Source organism: Vespa mandarinia, chromosome 17, assembly GCF_050613455.1.
Source record: "Vespa mandarinia isolate Hongniang chromosome 17, ASM5061345v1, whole genome shotgun sequence".
NCBI lineage: Eukaryota > Metazoa > Arthropoda > Insecta > Hymenoptera > Vespidae > Vespa > Vespa mandarinia.
Window position 1 is genome coordinate 885001 of NC_140826.1, and position 22500 is coordinate 907500.

The 22500-nt window shown below is 29.2% G+C and overlaps 1 protein-coding gene across 4 annotated transcripts in view; it reads left to right on the forward strand.

The window, feature by feature from the left end:
* Window positions 1-22500, forward strand: part of LOC118450363 (semaphorin-1A) — a 295611-nt gene that overhangs the window by 239377 nt on the left and 33734 nt on the right. For all 4 annotated transcript variants that reach the window (XM_085662087.1, XM_085662089.1, XM_085662088.1 and 1 more), the window contains exon 6: window positions 20841-20928. In XM_085662087.1, the coding sequence (XP_085518213.1) occupies window positions 20841-20928 (88 nt within the window). The remainder of the gene's footprint in view (window positions 1-20840; window positions 20929-22500) is intronic.

The window sequence follows — 22500 nt, forward strand, 5'->3', positions numbered from 1 at the left end:
TAAATTATATATGTATGTGTATATTCAGAATGTATTCTATAATAATAAATCAAATTTAACATGTATTAATTTAAGAATGACACGTAAAAGAAATTATTCTCCTATTTAATGTTTTGCTAATGTAATTTTAATGCTCGAAATACATCACATACATACATATATACATATATATGTATATATATATATAATCTAGTTTCTTATTTTTTAATTCTTAAGACGTTTAATCTATTTAACAAAAAATCGATTTATATATCAAATTACATTGACCAATTTATTCTTAACGTTATAAAATATATCAGAAAATTTGTGTTTGTATTTTAACTAGAATAGACCTTACTCTTATTGGATAATAATATTGAGATATATACGAAAATAAAGTTTACAAGATTAAATGACGTTTATCGATAGAACATAAAACCGTTCTTCCTCCTTCCCATCGACGAATGAAATTCAATGATTTTAAACCATAATTCTCTCTCTTTTGAAAGAAATTATTTTCATTTTATGTAAGTGAAAAAAAAAGAAAAAGATGAAGTAGATGAAGAAGAATAAGAAGACACCGACGAGATGGAAATGATAACTTGGCCGATATTATTCGAATAGACATTTACCTACGTTCAACCATCTTAAGGATTCGTAAGTCAACAGATTGGAAACCTATGCGACAGAAAGTAGATAAACGAGCATGCTCTCTCGGACCTTCCTGCCGTTCAAAGAATCTGAGAAAAGTTCGTTCGGTGTCCTTAACGCCTTCACGGCCGGGTTCGAACGTAATTTAGTACTCCTCGATACTTTTCCTTAGAAAAGTTTACCTCCTTGGCTCACATATCGAGACGAGAGAATCCAACGAGAAATAGAAAAAGAGAAGGAGAGAAAGAGAGAGAAAGAGAGAGAGAGAAAGAGAGAGAGAAAGAGCACAAGGTCTTTGATCTCTCACGAACAGCTTCTTCTCTCCAACCTCGAGAAAAAGATACTCGACACTTTTTATTCATTCGTAGTGCGACCGTTCGTTCCTTACACCATCATAAGATATAATATTTATGATATTTTTCCATTCCAGAGGTAGTGTATATCTCGTCGCGATAATGTTTCTCCCAGTAGGAAAGATCGTTCGTTTTTTCCTTGAGAGCATGTTAAATTTGTGCTCCCTTTCCACTTTCTATTTCTCTATTTCTCCGGGTAAATTTAAAAAGCAAGCCCGCTAATGTCTTGCTTATCATATTCTCACAATCTGGTTGTAATTTACCTTAGACGTGGCCACAAACAAGAATCAACCAAAAGTAGAAGAAGCCGTTTAACCGACCTTCTTTCCTTTTTTTTTATCTCTTTTTCTGTATTTCTCTCTCTCTCTCTCTCTCTCTCTCTCTCTCTCGCTCTCTCACACACTTTCTTTCTTTCTTTCTTTCTAGTCTTTTTTCTCTTTTTAGATCGTATCCGCTCGCTCGAGTTTAAGCGAATTAATTTAATGAAAAGTCCCGTCTTAATATTTCCTCAAGCTTTAAATTAAAACTCAGCGGAGCGCTCGTAATAAAGTAACAAGCTTCCTGTAGCCACCAGCGTCGACTTTCGATCGTTATTTTCTCTCGATCCATCATTTATATTTCACCTTTATTTCTTATTTTAATCTTATACTTCTTCGAATATAAGAACTTATCATTTACGATTCTCTTATTAAATCTTCTTTGCTTCCCCCCCCCCACAACTGATTCCAACGATCGAACGAATTTCAATAATATAAATTTCTGACGGATTTTATCTAAATTGTATTCGTTTCTTTAACAAAGTAACAGTTATCTATCCGTGACATTTGATCCTCTTATCTCTTACATATCTATCGTATATACCTATATATACATATATAAATATAGAGCACCGAAGTATTTTATTCGTCATTGTTTTACATAACCTTATTTTATATCTATAATAAATATATTTTTATTTCTTTTTTATTTAAAAAAAAAAAGAATATATTTTATAAGTCAATAAGAGAAAAAGTAATCGAATCGTTTCGTTTCGTTGTAAATATTTCCACGAATCGGTTCATTTTAAACCTCGTCTCGTCCCTTCCTTCCTCCTCCTCCTCGTTCTCCTACTCCTTCTCTCAACATCCGCCACCTATTCCTATTTCCTCCCCCTGCCCCTTCTCACCGGCACATCCTCGCCAAAGACTTTTTCCAATCCAAGCGAGCTTTCGCGTCCATCCGTCGTTAATCAGCTTCCCGACTACCGGGCAAACAGAGACGATACTTCGAGAGCCAGCTAATCGCCCGTGTCTGCTCTTGAAATGGAACAGACCATCCTCTCCTCCCCACCTTTACCAGCCTCCAACCCTTTTACCACCCTCTCTATTCCTCCTCTTTCCCTCCTTTACCATTCTGTTTTCTACCACCACCATCACCACACCACCGCACCACCGCTCCCCTTCTCAGCCCCCTTTCCATGATGATCCAACGTCATCGTTTTTATATGAACAGCTAGAGTAAATCCTAACAAGGACGAACGTTTTCCTGCTTTCTGTCCTTCTTAACGGCGACAGAAAGGAGTTTCGCAGGGCACAGGAGGATTCGATTTTTCTCCTCTGAGTCGGCTAAAAACACGAGTTCCAATTTCTCTCTTTTTGAAGTATTCACCCCACATATACAGACGGTTTTTTACACAATGTGTAGGTAGTTAGATAGTATTACGTATACATGTATGGTTGTACAAAGTAGAAACACGCATGGAAGAGAAAAAAAGAGAGAAAAATAGAAAGAGAGAGAGAGAGAGAGAGAGAGACTTACAAGTTTCATGGTCCTTCCAACACGAGAAATAATCGAGGTCGATTCGAGACCACTATTGAATTATCGACGAAAGCCATTGTGGTTGCTAACGGAACGGAGATAGCGTATAAGAGAGAGAAAGAGAAATACAGAGAGAGAGAGAGGAGAGAGAAAGAGAGATAGAGAAGGTAATACGTACACACACACATGTATACATACATATATACATGTACACATACATATACTTCTCTACGACTCTCTACGTATCTTTCTTTACGTATATATTGGAATTCATAGATTCAAAGGACGAACGTATCGCTTTGGCAGGACGGCGTTTGCCCAACGAAGAGAGAAAGCAATTTCTACAGGACGTAGCTCGAAAGCTTTCTGGGCGAATTTTCCACTTAATATATACCTATCTATCCAGTATTTTCTAGAAATACATTTTACGTTTATATATATATATTATATATATTGTATATATTATATATATATGAGTATTCATATGTTTAAATGTATTGGTTGCATACATTGAAAATATATATTCCAATAAGTCTATGATATTGCAGTAATGGAGGAACAAAGTTTAATTAAAAAATCAATTTAATGTACCTTGGGTTACGTTGGATATAAAAGTGAAAAACAATATCGTCTTGTACACCATAAATTTAAAAAGTACGCTTCGAGACGTATGGGATATATATATATATATATCTTGTTGTTCTAAATATTTACTTTTACTACGTTTAAATACACATTTATACGAACACATGTAAACATATTATGTAAATGTATAAGTATACCCGTTTACGTTGTATATAATCATAGAGATAGTATCTATTACATATATATTTTATTAGATTAATTTTTTTTATTTTTTCAAATCGAATATTCCTACTCCGAGGATTCTATTTCATGGAAAGGACTATAATATAACGTGATATCAAGTTACACGAATATTTGTTTTTGGACTTATCCTCTCTCCCCCCATCCAGCCCCCACCCCTACTAACCACGACTATCATTATTGTTCGTCAGATTAGCTAACTTGTACTAAGAATTAGTAACATTGCATTAGACGGCAAAGAGAAATAGAATAACGGGTTGAATCGCTATATCCTTTGTTAGTTAATCGACATACGAGTATTGTACCAGTTAATTCAATCTTAAAATATGTACACATAGATATATATCTATATAGGTATGCATGTATGTATATGTATGTATATGTATATGTATATAATATATATAATATATATAATATATATATATATATTTCCATGTAAATGTACAAACAACATTACAAATACGCTCGTTATCGTATACATATTGTACACGTACCATGTACCTACACACACATATATACACTAACCACGTACACCGTAGAAGGTAGTGGGCTATATTCGCAAGTATATTCGTTAACTCGATTGGCCTTAATTAAGCGGCGTAGCTCGTTCCGATCTACTAGCTAATCGGCTTCTCTCGTTGCGCTTACGTCCTACGTACCGATACTAGTCCTTCTTCCTTCCTCCTTCCCTCCCTCCCTCTCACCCTTTCTTCCTTCACGTTTCCTTCTACCAAACATACTTTACCTAGTACAACTACATACATACATACATACATACATACATACATACATATATACACAGATACATACATACATATATACATAGATACATACACACATACACACGCGCATACATATGGCATGAGTTTGAAACGCGGATAGGACACGTCAAGAGATTAGAAGCTAGCTTTCCTACTGATTTAGGAGGAAAAGCGAGTACCGCGAAAGCTACGTGAGAGAGTAACTCTGCACGGACGCAAGGCGCTGTTAATTACCTGAGTCACGAGCATTAATCACATCACGGTCATAATGATTATTTGTTTCTTTTTTTCTTTTTTTTCTTTTTTACTTTGATCGTACCCCATACAAGTTGATTACAATAAATTAATGGCCAGTTAAATATCTTCTTTCTTAGAAGCGATAGAAAAATGAGAAAAAGGAATATATATATATATATATATTTATGTGTATATATATATATATATATATATATACATATTAAAAAAGAAGTTTCACGATTTCATCCGGTCAAAATATACGAAATAAAATATTTGTCTTTCGTTTAAATCCGTTAATTTAACAATTTTTTCCTTCTTGTAAAATTTTTCTGTGATTTTTTGTAATTAATTAAATATTCCAATGAAATTGTCTTTAAATAATTATGAAACAATTGTAAGTCTAAAATTAATAATTAACGAAATATTAACTCGTGAAATATATTAAAGTAGATAGAAATAATAATATTAATCTTAATGAAATTGAAATTTATAAGAACTATCAATGAAAATTATAAGCGCCGTTTAATCAAATGACATCTGAAATATTATAAAATAATATATATATTTATACATGTGTATATATATATATATACACATACACACACATACACACACAATATAATTATTTGAAAATAACGATAAGCTGGTAAAATTATTGAGAAAATCAATATCATCGAATATTTTTTTTTTTTTTTTTTTTCCTTAGAATTTCATCAGAAATAAGTGCGCTTATTTACTCAATTATTTCAGTATGAAAAGCTAACTCATCCCCGACCGTGGAAATTATAATCTTAGATAGTGATTTCACTCTTTGACGATTTTAACTGACAAGTACTTTGTAATTATAGTCGAGCGATTTGAAAGACAACTTCGAAGCGGATTGAATATCCTTGAAATCTTCCAGTAAACGTTTAAGTTAACAAAGGATTCGTCGATAGACACACCATTTCTCTATTGTTATTTCATATGTTCGTAATATGTTTTCATTAATATTTAACGCATTACTGATAAGAAACAGAAATAGATATCATTTTTAAATGCCCCCGTTATTTGTTTGATAATTATAAAATAAATGGTTTTTGTTATTGCAATAAAATGTGATTTGTTTGATTGAAAAGAATACGCACACACATACACACACGAGCGCGCATACACACACACACACACACACACACATTTATTTCGATATCAATCTTTATCGAATTTCGTAAAAATATTACGTTATTCTGATAATTATTTGTATAATTAATTAAAAATGTACAATTTGTATATTTGCAATTATTTTTTCCTTCCGAACGTATAAAAAAGGAAAAAAAAGGAAAAAAAAAGAAAAAAAAGGAGAAAAAAAAAGAAAGAAAAAAAGAAAATTTTATTGAAGAACATTTTTCTCTGATAATTTATTAGATATACTTAGTTATTGTAAGAGCGCGAAGAGGGTGAATATTTTAACGAAATAAGTAAAGACTTTCTTTCTTCTAGATTTATATTCTACGAGAGTGTGCTTAATTTTAGTTTGCAAAACGAATAAAGAAAGAGGCAAAATTACTTTTGTTCGAAAGTTTTACGTAATAGCTCGACATAAAGAAATTTGCTTTATTAATTACGATACGATCAAACATTAAAGCGTTTTATATCAAGGTATTTGAGAGTTTATATAAAAAATTATTAAACAAATATAAAACATACATGATCATTTTTAATATTAAATTTTTAATATTAAATCATTAAAATATTTAAAATTTTCCTTTTACAATATTCAACCTATATCGATAACACGTGTAAGAAATAAGTATTTCAAAAATGTATTTATCATCATTCGCATTAATCCATTATACTATTCGTACTATATATAAATTACAAAAAAAAAAAAAAAAGAAAAAAACAAATAGAAAAAGAAACAAGAGAAATGATAAAAATGACGTACGTATAATCAAATATGACGTAGTTAACGGGATTAACGTTATCAAGAATATTTATTATAACGATCTAATGATCCACATATATAAATGTCATGAGCTTTGTATGATGACCTTTGGAAAAGAGTGATTTAACGTCAGGTAGTCGACGTATGTCTTAAACTATTGAGATAGGTATACATTGGGTTATAGTTAGAGGTGTGCCAGCAACAGCGATACCACCAACAACCAGCAGGATGTAATTCCGTGTAATATTTGACGCGCGTTAGATCGACGCTGACGCGGTACATGCCTCCCATAGTCTAACACGACCTCTATTGTTGTGCATATGTAGTTAGTCATCGGCGTCTTTGCAATTCTCCTGACTAAGCTTCGCTCGCAGTAGACCGGTAAAATCGATTCTCTTCTATCGTTCCTCCTACACATTTAACGACAACGACGAGGTCAACGACAAACGTCATTTCTATAACAACAATCACGAACTTGCGAAATAATGGATAACGTAAACGTTATTTACAATAGCGTTCACGTTGTCTATTTAATAATATTGGCACTTTGATTCGGAGAATTTCTTTTTTTTCTTTTCTTTTCTTTTCTTTTTTTTTTTTATTTTCGTTGCAATATTTCTTCAAATCAAAATTATAATCTCATAACATATGAGTAAATTTTGATGACAATGACAAATTATAAATAATATTATTATATATATATATATATATATATATATATATATATATATTACGAATATTATTAGATTCGTCGAGCCTCGAATCGATTAAACTTTATAGTTCTTTTTTAATTAATGGCAAAAAATTTATTTATTTAGTATGTTCGTGTTGGTGAACGATTAAATTTCTTTTTCTGTTAGATAGCAATAAAATCACTGTCCAATAAAAACGTCATTTTATTTTTAAACATGAAACATTAAGAGATAAGGAATAGAACCAACGCAAGATAATCAAGTACATAAAATAAATAAGAGACTAATAATGCATGTCTACGTCGTAAGATAAAATTATAAATGGAGTACCTACTACCTTAGTAATTTCAGTTCAAGATGAGAGGATAAAAAATTTGATAAGAAAAAAGACAAATATATAACATATCCTATTAATTACGATATATTGAGTTGGTTAGAATGTCTTCTCGTTTTTTTCTTTTTTTTTTTTCCTTTTTTTTTTTCTTTTTTCTTGTCAAAGAAATTTAAACGCTAATTTTATATTTATGACTGAAATTATATTACACGTTTTTATCGATGCCATCATTAAAACAATTTCGTAATATCATCCTTGAAAAATTTCTAACATTTTAAAAAAAAAAAAAAATTCCTTCAGATGTATTACAGAGGATTTTAAATTTTCAATAATCTTTTCCTTTGAAAATAATTTTATAGGGATTGGAATAAATCGAAAGATGCAAAGGCCGACTAACAAATATGTTAGTTCAAGCTCTAACAATTTTTTACGTGTTGTCAAAAAAAAAAACAATATGATAATGTCTCTTTTTATCTTGCATTTTTAATCTTTTATAACAAATGATAAATACAATTAATCTTGATACTTTTTTTTTTCTTTCTTTTTTCTTTTTTTTTTTTTATAAAACGCGTTGATATTTAGGTTTTAGATATTAAGTATTTAGGTTATAGTGTACATTCGTTAGAAGAAAGTGTTCATAAATAATATCACCTACTTAGAAACAAGAAAAATGAATGAAAATTATATAAGTGGAACAGATATAGAACTTCTTGAATTGAATTTAATTTGACAAATGAATTTATGTTGTTTTATTAAAATTAAAAATAAAAAAAAAAAAGAAAGAAAGAAAAATAGAACGGAAGAACTGTAAAAAAAATTAACAAAAATTACGTTTTAATAAACCGATTTATTTAAAGATCACCGACAGATTTTAATTCATAAAGGCTATGGACAATGAAAATAAATTGGTAATCATTATTATTCATATATGAAGATAAAGTTCTTGGATGTGAAGTCACGAAGAACAGACGTTTACTGTCTCTAAAAGAAGATCATTATTTCTAAAAAAAAAAAAAAAAAAAAAAAAAAAAACTAAACTAAAAAAGACTTCTGCAAAATTATAAAATGCACAACTGAGCTCAATAAATACCTAAAAAAAAAAAAGGAAAAAGGAAAAGGACATAAAATTTGTATGTTTGTGTCCGACGTGAAATCATTTTCGAAAAAAATCTCCACGTGTAAATATTTTATTCTCGTACATCGCTTTATATGATCTAAATGGAAAAACTTTTTGGTGAGGTTAAAATTATTATGTAAAAAATTTATAACTATTTCTTTTTTGTCATTTTTTAAATATTTCGATTCAATTTATTTTAGCTTTCACGTTTGATCCATAGAAGATCAATAAGGTTTCTCTTTTTCTTTCTTAAATATTTCGATTCAATTTGTTTTAGCTTTCACGTTCGATCGAATTGCAATATTTCTAACGTAATTCGAACTTTGCATTACTCGATTCGTTATTCTTATTGTTTCAAATCGATCGAAATATTCCTCTCTTTCTCTCTCTTCTGGGAATAACAAACAAAATAGGAGAGAGAGAGAGAGAGAGAGAGAGAGAGAGAGAGAGAAAGAGAGATGTATGATATTCATACTTGACACTTCATGTATACATTCACGGTTGTTTCCATCAGTTCGTTCAAATCGATCGATACCTATAATACACGTCATAGTTTCAAACTTAGTCTAATCAAGCTCGTTACATTAATCACCTTCCACGGTACATCATTGTAAAAGACAACACTTATCACAATCGAAAATTATTTACCAGTATGAACGTATAAAGACTTTTAAATATACATACATGCGTATTTGCATGTTAACATCTATTGTTATTATTATTATTATTATTATTACTGTCATTATTATTATCTCTATGAACATTTCTCTCTCTCTCTCTCTCTCTCTATTTAATTCAGAGCATCGTCAAGTTTTGATTGTGTCTTTGTAAAGTTATTGTTCGTCATAAGGACAGATACACCGCAAGAAGTTAAAGTTATAGAACGGATGACACGGTAGTGGGAAATAGATTTTCGTAAATGCTTTTAACGTAAAATAGAAAGAGAGAGAGAGAGAGAGAGAGAGAGGGAGAGAGAGAAAGAGAGAAAAGGAAAGAATAGCATCCATTTTGAAATACGAGGACAAGCCACGAAATTCGTTGAAAGTTTAACACGAGCCGAGTCTTGAATTATTAAAGAGAAAGGAGAGAGAAAAAGAGAGAGAGAGAGAGAGAGAGAGAGAGAGAGAGAGAAAGGAATAGTAATTTTCTACTACTACGAACGATTCAAAATGATTTTCACGTTTGATTTTCTCACACGTTAAACTGGTACAATTGAGAATTGATGACGATATCGATAGGACGAAGAGAGGAAGGAAAAGGAAGATGAGAACAAAGTCCATCTTTCTCTCGAAGTCCATTAGACACTCTCGTTCATTTGACTCTCCATCTCTATCTATCTATCTCTTTCTTTCTTTCTTTCGCTCTCTCTCTCTCTCTCTCTCTCTCTCTCATCTTTCTTATTCGGAAGCTATGCCATCTCACCGGAGTTCTATTCACCGGATATGATTTACGTGGCTTTCCCTTAGTAACGCAGAAGATTCACCCTATGAATCGAATCTCTACGGTTAAGGTCCTTGGATTCTGCTCGTCCAAACTTACGACACGGAAACGTATGAAGTATCGCTTCGCAAAGGAATGCTATGTAAGATGTTAGTGTGAGAAATTTATTCGAGGAATACGATGGAATTTGCAGAAGGAATTCTTCTCAATTCGCTAAGAGATAATCTAAAAACGTTTTGTACCCATACGTCAAATTGACGACATCTGAAAGATTAACTGAATATATATATATATATATATATATATATCCTCCCCTCTCATTTCTCCTTTCTTCTCTATCTCTTTCGTTATCCTTAAAACGATTTTTTTTCTTTTTATTTATTTATTTTTTTTTTTTGTTTTTTTTTTACATTGAAAATACCACACTCGTTTCATTCAATATATTTACTTTTTCTTCTTCTTTTCTTTTCTTTTTTTCTTCTAGAATTAAATTTTATATTATTAGATCGTACTCGGTTATTAGCGATTCTCTAAGCCGAGAATACTTCGACCAAATTGATATTAAAATTTCTTGATAAAATCGTATCTCTTATATCCTATTGTAAAAGGATTTCATAGACGTATATCTTACCATTAGAATATCTATTATTATCAAATGAATTTCTACCGGAGTCCCAATATCAAAATTATACTTCGTAATGAGTATTAAAATTTTAGATAGAATTTCGGACAAAAGGAATGCTAGATAATTTTCCAAAGTTATCTGAAATAATTTCGTATAAATTCGAAAGTCGAATAAATATTCGATGAAACGACGAGAGAATTTTCTCTTATAGGAGTTTCTTCGTTTACGAGAAAAAAAAAAAAAAACAAAAAAAGAAACGAACGAACGATGGAACAAACAATACCAACAACAACAACTATAAAAAGAAAATCAAAAGAAAAAGAAGTTAGAGAAAGAAAAAAAAGAAAGAAAATAAGGAAAAAGAGAGAGAAAGAGAGAGAGAGAGAGAGAGAGAGAGAGAGAGAGAAATATTTACAAAGCTACACTAAAAATTTCTTCTCATTCTCATTTTCATTCATGGAAAATCATCAGACTATTTATATAATAGACATTATATTACGTATCTGATGTAAGAAGAGATATCTGACTTACCAATAATATTTGCTTTCTAAGCTCGTTTCAATGATCGAGCATGGTTAATAAGTATTCTTGGGAAAACAATTAAACTTGCTTTCTCCTAGTTATATATTCATGCGGGAAGTATCTACTTATTCATCTACCAACCGCGCACGTATACGACTACATCCCACCTCTCACCCTCCACCCCTTCCACCCTTTCTCTCTCTCTCTCTCTCTCTCTCATTCTCTCTTTATCTCTGTATCATCACCATCTCCGGTTGCACGTTTCCCGACTAATTACGACGAAGTGAATCTTAAGTGTGTGCCTTTTGTTAATTGTTCGGGATCAGTCAAATTAATTTCGCCGATTATTTCGACGAATGAGTATAACCCCCGGGCATTATCACTTTCGTAGAAGTCCTTGGAAACAACTAGAAGCTTGATTTCGCGTTAACCTGAAATGGGAATGAGAAAATGGGGTTGGCTGGACTGGGTAAGGTGGGAAAAGTAGAAAGGGGGTTCTGTTGGTTGGATAGGTAGAAAGAGGATTTTAAAGGAGGTAAAGAGAGGATATAGGGTAGGTGGGAGGTAGGGAGGGAGGGAGGGTGGGAGGGGGAGGGGGAGGAGATCGAATACGACGACGTGACGGCCAGTTGGCGACCGCGTTCTGCAAATGTTCAACTTTTACTCGACGCGCTCTACAATTACTCTGTCAGCGCGAAATTTATCACGAGTCCTCGCTTTCTCTCCCTCCCTTTCTTCTTCCTTCTCTCTCTCTCTCTCTCTCTCTCTCTCTCTTTCTCTCTATCTATCTATCTGTCTTTCTCTCTCTCTTTCTCTTACCTTTACTTCTATCACTAACGCCAGCAGCGCTTTCGACGAATCTTTCTCCGAAAGCCGTCGCATCGTCGAACAAAACGCATTACTTTGCCCGGTTGAACTTTTCCAATTAATGATAATTAGCGATGGGGGTTGATGGTGGTGATGGTGATGGTGGTACGGAGGGATGGGGAATTGAGAATGGGAGCTAGGTGAAAGGAGAACAAAAATTAGAGATCGGTATATAACTTATCTTTTTTGGTGTGTAAATTGAGTCCCGAGAGGAGTGGGGAAGGAAATGTATTTGAAATAAGTTTTTGTTTCTTTTTTTTTTTTTTTTTTTTTTATAAATTTGGGTACAAGTAAGGAATGTATTTATTTTCGTTTTGAATTTTTTTTTTCCTTTTTTTATTTTTTTTTTTTTTTTTTTCTTCAATATAGTCATTTTTTTCGCATTATATGGGGCGCTCACATTATTTAATTAACTAGACATATCACGGAATAAGAAATGGTTTGATTCAAAAATTGCTTTCAAACTGTATATATGTGTGTGTGGGTATGTATGTGTGTGTGCGTACGTAATATCGAATATAAGTTTATTGTATATAAAATCACGAATATAATAATTCTTGATACATGGAAAATGTTATTCGTCTTTTTTAAAAGTTAGTATTATATTACATTAAACTATAACTTATAATTATTATTGATCTATTGTCAGTTGTTTCAAATTTATAAAACGATAGTATTATTAAAAAAAAAAAAGAAAAAAAGAGGAGAAAAATAACATTTCAATCCATTTAATTTCAATTCAATTCGACAATAATTTTTACGGTTTAATTGTTTAGCAGCAATAGCTATTGTATCGTATTATTATAATTGTTAAAAATATTAAAAAAAAAAAAAAAAACATTTATTTAGTAACGATAATAACCGAAGTATTTAGATTTTCTATGAAAGCATAAGATCATTAGATGTAGATAATTACGTTATTCTTATCAATCGATGTTTAATTATTTAATTAAATATATTTATTTAATAATTCATATTCTAATAACTCTATTTCAATGTCGTTTGAACATCGAAGAAAAATATTTAAAAGATTGATGGAAAAGAAAAAAGAAAAAAGTTATAATAAATTATTAAATTCATAAATACATTCCAAAAATTACGTTCTAATATATACACTCTGTAATACATGACATATGTATATAAGTACATATAAATGAGATATCAAAAGTAAAAGAAAGAAGAAAAAGAAAAAAGCATTAGATCAAAATTCGATAATAAACTAAGAAAATAATTATAACGCTATTAAAGTTTAACGAATTATAATTAACCTTATCGAAAAATTGTACGATTACGTATACGCATAAATGTATGTGATAAATTTCTTTAAAATTAAAAATAAAAGAATTTATCGTGCGTTATATAATATAATTATTAAACAATTTATATAATATAATTAATTGTTAATTCAATGTTACAATACAATACCAATTCAATGAATAGAAAATATCATTAAATTCGTTATTGTCTTTGATAATAATCGAGAGATCATCAATAATTGTTTATATAATAATAATAATAATAATAATAATAATAATAATAATAATAATCGCAATGAATGTTGCAAGGTGTACGTTTACTGAAATGAAAGAAATTTCGTATGAATATAAATAAAAGGTTTTGATAGCCCTGCTTTTTTAGGCCCGTCACGTCAGGAACATTGTTCTTATCTTCAGTTTAATCGTCCATTTCGTTTCGTTTCGTTTCGTTTCGTTTCATTTCGCTTCGGTCTCGGTGCATTTCGTTCCAACGTTATTCCCTTTCCCTATACCCTCGGTGTTCGTTCATCCATTTGCCTTTAGATTCAGTTCCTTGAACTTCCTGTAATTACACGCTTTTCAGTATGCCACCGTACATGCCGCTCTTCCTGATAAAACGAATTTCTACACTCAGATCGCCACGAGTTTTTCTCGATTACGCAGATTAATCGGTTTATAAGAGTAGTATGTATGTGTGTGTGTGTGTGTGTGTGTGTATGCGCGTATGTGAGCGTGTATATATATATATATATATATATGTATATATAAGAGGAGAAGGAAGAGAATTTCTCTAAACAAACGTGCAAATAAAAATAAAAAGAAAAAGAAAAAGAAAACGAAAAAGTAAAAGAAAAAGAACAAAAATCAACCCACCGTAAATTTGGCATAACTCGTTCCTGAATTTAACGTACGTATATATAAATAAATACATAGCTACAGATATATTGAAATAGTTAGAATATCGAAAGTCTGGATTTAAGGTCGATTAGTACTATTTCGAATTCAATATCCGTTCCGATTGTTCGACCACTGTGATTTTAACATTACCGTGACTATGTAATTTAAGTGTATACAATCAAACGTTTCCGTTCGATCTTTAAACTCAATTAGATCATTAATTTGTCATAGAATATTCCTCTAATGTAAATTACAGAAACGGAAATGAGATTTAATTGAAACTTAATCAAAATATGTAAATCGATTTTTATTGATAGCCTTTTGATTTTTTAATTCTTTGATTAACTTCTCTTTTAATAAATAGCCTATTTTCATGTTATATCTGTTGATGGAACCGTAGAAATATATATATATAAACACAGATATACACACACACATATATATATATATATATATCATATATATCATCTATATATATTATATATATATATATATATATATGTATATATATAGATGAGACTTAACCGAAATATGTGAATAAATGTTTAATATTATCGAGTCCTTTAAATTTTTAATACTTTTATTTCCCTTCTAATAAATAGCCTAATTTTGTTTTATCTTGTCTATTTATAGAAATAAATATAGAAATAAACATACATACACACACATATGTACACATACGTACATATATATTTATGTATATATATATATATATATATATATATATATATATTTATGTAGATGTTGATTATACATATAACATATAAATATATATACATGCAAATATATAAGTACAATTATAAGTCATTCAAATGGATTGAGAGAGTACGATGATGTCATAGTGAAAGAGTTGAAAAAGTATAAGGGGTTAAGTAAAAGGGGATAGAAAAAAGAGGTAAAATCTTGTATTCATTGGTTGCACTCACCTCCCGTTTGCCTTCTCCTCCTCTTCCTCCTCCTTCTACCTCTTCTACTTGTCCTTCTCTTTTCAATGGCTCTTTGCATCGTATTTCTCAGTTCTCTTTCTCTACTTCCTCCTCCTCCTCATCGTCCTTTTCGTCCTCGTCGTTCAGCATCGGCCACGATCCTCTTCCCGATTTTACGAGCGATTCTCGTATATATCGCAACTCGTGCAATGATAGGCTAACTCAATCCGGACTACGAAGCGAGTCGAGGACAAGACCAGCATACGAATTTGATCGAATGATCGAATATTCTCTATCTTTCTCTTTTGCTCTCTTTCTTTTTCTCTCTCTCTCTCTCTCTCTTTCTCTCTCTCCCTCTCTTTCTCTTTCTACTTCTCTTTTTCTCTTTTACGTACATTCTTTTGTATGCTAATATATGTATTTATGTATGTACGTATGTGTGATATATATATGTATATATATATATATATATATATATATATATATGAAAACTTTGTAAAAAAAAGATATATTGAGAGAATGTTTAATATTTGATCCATCGTGTTTGATCTATATAAGCTATTTATAAATTTTTTACTATAACGGAATACTTCACAAATACTGAAATTTTAACGAGATATCTTATTTCATTTATTTATTTATTTATTTACTTACTTATTAGATATTAATAATAAATAAATTAAACGTGTACACGTGAAAATTAAGGACATGAAACGAATGCTTATTCTTTATTTTTAATTATGTAAAACATAAATGTTCGGGTATAGTAAAATAATATTAATTCTCATAATTTTTCACAAAATCCTTGGCGTATTTCAAATATTCGAAAAAAATATTTTTATAATGTAATTATTGTTCGGTAATAATTCTTCTTTCTTTTCTTTTTTTTTTTTTTTATTTTAATTATAAGATTTTTAACAGTACGATAAAATCCTATTTATAACGGGTGTTCATGTAAAATACTGATTCGTATAACGAAAACACAAAAATTGTGACTTTGCGTTCGTATATTATAATTTATTTTTATAATTAATAATAATTATTTTTTTTTTTCTTAATTATAAGATCGATAACAGATTTTTAATATTGATCCATACAATATTGACATAACATAACGCAAAAATTTCAATTCGTGTTATATTATAATTAATACACGTATTTTTTTTAATAATATATTAATAATTAATAATAGTGAAATATTATTTACTAAATAATTTTCTTACATTCTAATAATCTTTATGTTATAACAAATTTGTTTTTTTAGCTTAATTTCATAATTTTTGATATCTTTTTCTTTCAAATAATCGTCAACCATTTTAATTACTTTTGATTGCTAATAAACGAAGTTTGATATATATTGCCGTAATAGTTAAAAGTTACAAATTATGCATGTAGCGTAACTTGTAAAGTGAACTGTATCCTATGTAAACTGTCCATTAATAAGTAAATAAATTAAACGAAAAAAATAAATTATTAACAAAAAAAAAAAATATTAATATAATTCAGATCTCGATTTTTTTCTTAAAAAAAAAAAAAGAAAAAAAAAGAAAAAAAATCTCGTTCTCTCGATTTATATATCTATAAAATTTATATATTTATAAAAGAAAAACTCTTATCGTAAAAATAATTAGAAAACATCACTTCCTTTTTTTCTTTTTTAATAATAAACCCTCCAATTTTTTTTTTATATCCATTTTTATTATATCCATTCGAATGAATAGATAATTCACATTATGTATTATTCGTATTAAATACTATTTCCTGTATGATGTTATAATTAAAAAAAAAACTAACAAATTAAATAATATAAATTAATTAATTAATAATTAAATAAATTTAATAAAATTGAAATAAACTAAGCAAATTAATAAGTAAAATTTTAAATAAATTACAAAGATAAAGAGAAAAAAAAGAGAGAGAAAGAGAGAGAGAGAGAGAGAGAGAGAGAGAGAAAAAAGAAGGTATGAAAGATCAACGTAAATCGTATGTTCTTTGGGGCAGATCAAAGTGGCAGGTTTAGGAAAGACGTATAAAATCCAATGATAACGAGAAAATTCCAGAGGTAATCGAAAAGCTCAACTCCAGTTCGTCGAAGAGTTCGTGGAAGTGCATCGATAAAGCGCGAGATAACGATCAAATCGACTTCCATTCCGATCACGTGCACTTGACGAGTATCGTTTTCAATGCGGTGCTGATTGCAATTATCTGCCCGGTTGCCTCCTCATCCTGACGTTAGAACGAAATGTATCGAGATTTTTCGACTACGTTCTCCGTCTCTATCACTCCTTTCGTTCTCGTTAAAACGAGCGTGCTATCGATTAAACGAATTCTCTTTATCTCTCTAGGTTTTATTTTTTCTTTCCTTTTTTTCTTTACTTGATAACACTCACCTCGAAAAAAATGTGTACATGTGTATGTGTGTGTATGTGTGTGTGCGAGCTTGCGTACGTGCGTATGTGTGTGTGTGTGTGTGTATGTGTGTGTGTACGCGCGTGCTTTCGACGACACAATATCGCACTAAGCGCGATTTTCATTCTTTTCTTTTTTCTCTCGAAAAAGAAAGAAGAAAGTGTTGAAAAAAAGAATAAAAAAAGAAAAAAAAAAAAGAAAGAAAGAAATAAAAAGCAAGAACGGAAAAAAGTAGGAAAAGAAAGAAAGAAAAAGTAGCTATACTTTTACATGGGTATGTTACTCGACGTATCACGGGCAATAGAAAAATTTGGCTTCGTGCCTTCGATTGTTCCTCGATTTTTGTTGTTTTCCGGTTTTTTCTTTTTTTTTCGTTTTTCTTTTTTTTTGTTTCTTTTTTTTCTTTTTTTTTTGTTTTTTTGTTTTTTAGAAACGTTTGTTGTTACGATCGTTGACGATTTTTTCAAAGGCCACTCTGGCGTCGCTTGATCGCGACAGAAAAAAAGGAAAAAAGAGAGAAAGAGAGAGAGAGAGAGAAAAAGAAAAAAGAAGAAATTATAAAATCGAGCTGAGAGATCGAAACGGTCGAATCTTTTTTCGATTAAACGAAACTAAAAAAAAAAAAAGAAACAAACAAACAGAATGGGAATAAAACGAAAAAGGAATAAAAGAACGAAAAAGAAAGAAACATTGCAGAAATTTCGAGAGAAATTAATTCCTAGAGGTAACTTTGTGCTCACGCATAAATCGATACGATCCTTCAATAATTTCCATAATTCCTTTTCCTCCCTCTCTTTCTCTCTTTTTCCTCTTTTCTTTCTTTTTCTTTTTTTTTTTTTCTTTTTTTACTTTCATCTTTTCTTTTTTCCTTGAAGAAGCAAAATAAATAAATATATATATATATATTTATTTATTTTGCTTCTTCAAGGAATATTGCAATATATATATATATATATATATATATATATATTGCAATATTTGTTTATTCGTAGAATCAATTATTTAATATATAAAGCTGAATAGAAATGACATCACCGTTCATTAGTTAAGTAAAGATTTCTGTAATTATTTTCTTGTGAGATGAAATAAATAAAAAGAAGAAAATAAAAATAAAGAAAAGAAGATGAATAAATAAGATAAAATGAAAAAGTAGAAAATTACAACAAGAAAAAAAAAAAAAAAGAAAAAAAGAATAAGAAAATAATATATAATATAAAATAAAATAAAATATAATAAAATGAAATGAAAAATCAGTCGTGCAAGTTCTCTTATAAACGACGTAAACGCGGGATGTTTGCTCGACGATGTAAAATGTAACAATGAACAATGGAATAAAACGGGCATGTAACGAAAAGTAGAAAAAAAGATAAATAAAAGTTACTAACATCACTACCACCATTACTACTACTACTACTACTACTACTACTACTATTACTACTACTACTACTACTACTACTACTATTACTACTACTACTACTACTACTACTACTATTACTTCTAATAGTAACTCAGAAGGGAAACGAGCTCGAGATGTTTTTCCGGATGGACTCGTGTCGTCCTGAAAACCATTCGCGATGCACCAAGATTCTTTCTGCCACAAAGAATGAAAATACAGTTTCGGCGGTCAAAGATAAGCACGGGGGTTTTTTTTTTGTTTCTTTTTGTTTTTTTTTTTTTTTATTTTTTTTTTTTTTTTTTTTTGAACGCAAACGAAAGGAAGGAAGTAAACTCTGTTCTCTGAAAGAAAGAGAGATAGAGAGAAAGAGAGAAAGAGAAAGAGAGAAAGAGAGAGAAAAAGAAAGAGTATATATGAGAGAGTGTGTATGAAAGAGAATGTTTGAGAGAGAGAGAGAGAGAGAGAGAGAGAGAAAGAAAGAGTCATATATACATATATTGTGTGAGCCCGTTTTACACGCTTTTTCCAAGCCACTTCTCATCCGTTTACCGACTATCACGTTACACAATCGAGCTCTCTGCGTGTTCCACTTTCGTATAAGAAACGACCGAGCGAAGAAGTTAACTCTATCGAAGTAACGTTTTACGAAAAACGAAATGAAAGATAGCGATCGTTCGCCACAAAAACTTTTCACTTTTCGACAAGCACGAAAGTTGTGAAACTTTGTTAAGTTCTTTCTTCTTTTTCTTCTTCTCCTTCTTCTTCTTCTTCTTCTTCTTCTTTTTCTTCTTCTTTTTTTTTGTCTTGCTCTTTTAACGCATGGTGTGTAATTGTTGGTCACCGTGATGTTGGCAACTCTACCGTCTTATTATTCCCTATTAATTAATTTATTGAAAATGTATAAAAGAAATTTTTCATCGATTTTTTATTTATGATTAATCCTCTTATTATCCATGAATTTCTAAATATATTTGGAAACAATTTTCTAATTAATCCTTTATGTTATAATAAATAATAAGAATTGAACAAATGGACATGCAAAATATATGTATATATATATATAAACTAGACTATAATTAAATATGAATAATAATATGTATAATTAAGTATAAATAATATTTTCATTACAATAATTGAGCCATCATTATTATACGACCACTGTCATTTTATTATAAATTAAATTCTATTGAAAATCATTAGATAATTTTTCATTGATTTCTTTTAAAGATTAACGCTTACATAACATAAGAAATATGTTTTACAAAATCATGTAAATTGTAATATGGATTAAGAAATTATTTAAATAATCCTTTACATTATAACAAATAATAAAAAGTGAACGAACAGATCTACGTGTATTACATAAAAATATAATTATAATTAAAAATATACTTACCGATAAATATAAAAATAAATTATAATTAAAAATATATTATTATTTTTATTATAACAATCGATGATATAGACACGATCATTTCGAAAATATTTCAAATTAGACAAAAAAAAAATACAATATCCGACTATACTTGTATATATCAATGAGTTACAAATATTTTTTTCGTTTTGTATTAATTCATATTTTATACGTGATCGCGTTTAATGTATATTTTTACGAATTTTAACATACAAATTGAACTACTTCTTAATAATTATTTATGTAAGTATGTATTATGTATTCATACAATATATATACATCTTACTTCAATGGGTTAAGAGAACAAGTATCAAAGCGATATATATGCTAAACATGACACGATCAATATTCCCGATAGCTCGAAGAGGATGTCGAAGGAATAGCTCCGTTCTAAACCCTTTTCTAATCTGTATTCCAGGATGGCGCGTACACGTTAAAGAGCGAGATGGAAGCTCTAGGTCTCTGTCCTCACGATCCAAGGCACAACAGTACCGCCGTCTTCGTCGGTAAGTACAACTTCTTTTTCTTCTTGTTTCTTTTTTTTTCTTTTTTTTCTTTTTTTTCAATTTCCCATTACGTAAATTCCCATTAAAATGTATTACCTATGTAACTGTGTATATAAAAATATCTTTAATTTTGATATTATCATATGTGATATTTAACCGTAGCTCTGCACATCTCAAAATAAATTCAACTTGTGTATTTGTGGTGAGTTACAACCCTGCCACTTTGAACATCTGTCATTTATACAGAATGAATAATTTTTATTCCAAAAAGATACTGTATACTGAAGCTATTTTGAAGTCAATTTTCAATTCTGTCATTATAAAAAAAAAAAAAAAAATTCATGAATCAGGCAATACGTAAATTGTTTTAATTGTGCTGAAAGTTGATCTGAAGATCTACACCCTTTCCACTGACACAATTAGGGTTAAAAAAATCGAAATGATTTTTTAAAAAAATTTTTTAAATGATCTGATATTAAGCGTAAAAATGTTCCATGTTGAAAAATGATATCCAAAAATAAATTGCAAATTCGATCGAAGTAATTAATTTTCCTTTTATTTTTATTGTTTCCTTATATATATATATATATATATATATATATATATATAAAAAGCGCGGGATTAAGCAATGAATTGCAAATGCGATCGAAGTAATTTATTCTTTTGTTTTTTTTTATTTTTTGTTATAAATAATCGTTATTAAAATATTTGTGAATAATTTTTCATTTGCTGATTTTCAGATAAAATTAATATTAATTGAATGCGTTATACACAAAAATGAGTTAAAAATTTTGATTAAAATATTTAATAGATTACGAATTTTTTAACGAATTATAAAACGATTTTGTATATTTTTATTTATGGAAATATAATTGCGAATAGTTATCATATTATTTTCTATACTATATAAATTACTTCAGTTTTTTTTTTTTTTTTTTTTTTTTTAACAATATCGAAATTTAGATATTAAATTTGGAATTTTCGAACGAATAGAAAAAGAAAAAAATAGAAAAAGAAAAAGAAAGAAAGCAAAAGAAAAACGTACATAGAAATTAATTAATTCATCTATTAAAATAATGGATGAATCATTTAGTACATTATTTCGCGTAAATTGATCATAAATATTAATTTATTAAAGATGTTAATATGTATTGATAAAAAAAAAAAATTAATATCTATGTAAAAAAAAAAAAACAAAATACAAAAGATAAAGTGAAAACTTTTCCATCTCTAATGGTGATCATACTTTGATAATCTCTATCATATTTTTCTCATCTTCATCTACTAACAAAATCATATCGATTGGTTTGTCCATGATTCTCAATACACATACACACATACATACATACATACATACATACAGGATATATATAACTTAATATTTTTTTAACAAGTATATTGTACAAGTAATTAATAACATTTATTAATTTTATAGTACATATATATTTATTATTCTATATATATATATATATATATATATATATATGTATATAAATAAATATATATATATATATGTATATAAATAAATATATATATATATATGTACATATATTAAATATGCATATGTAATAT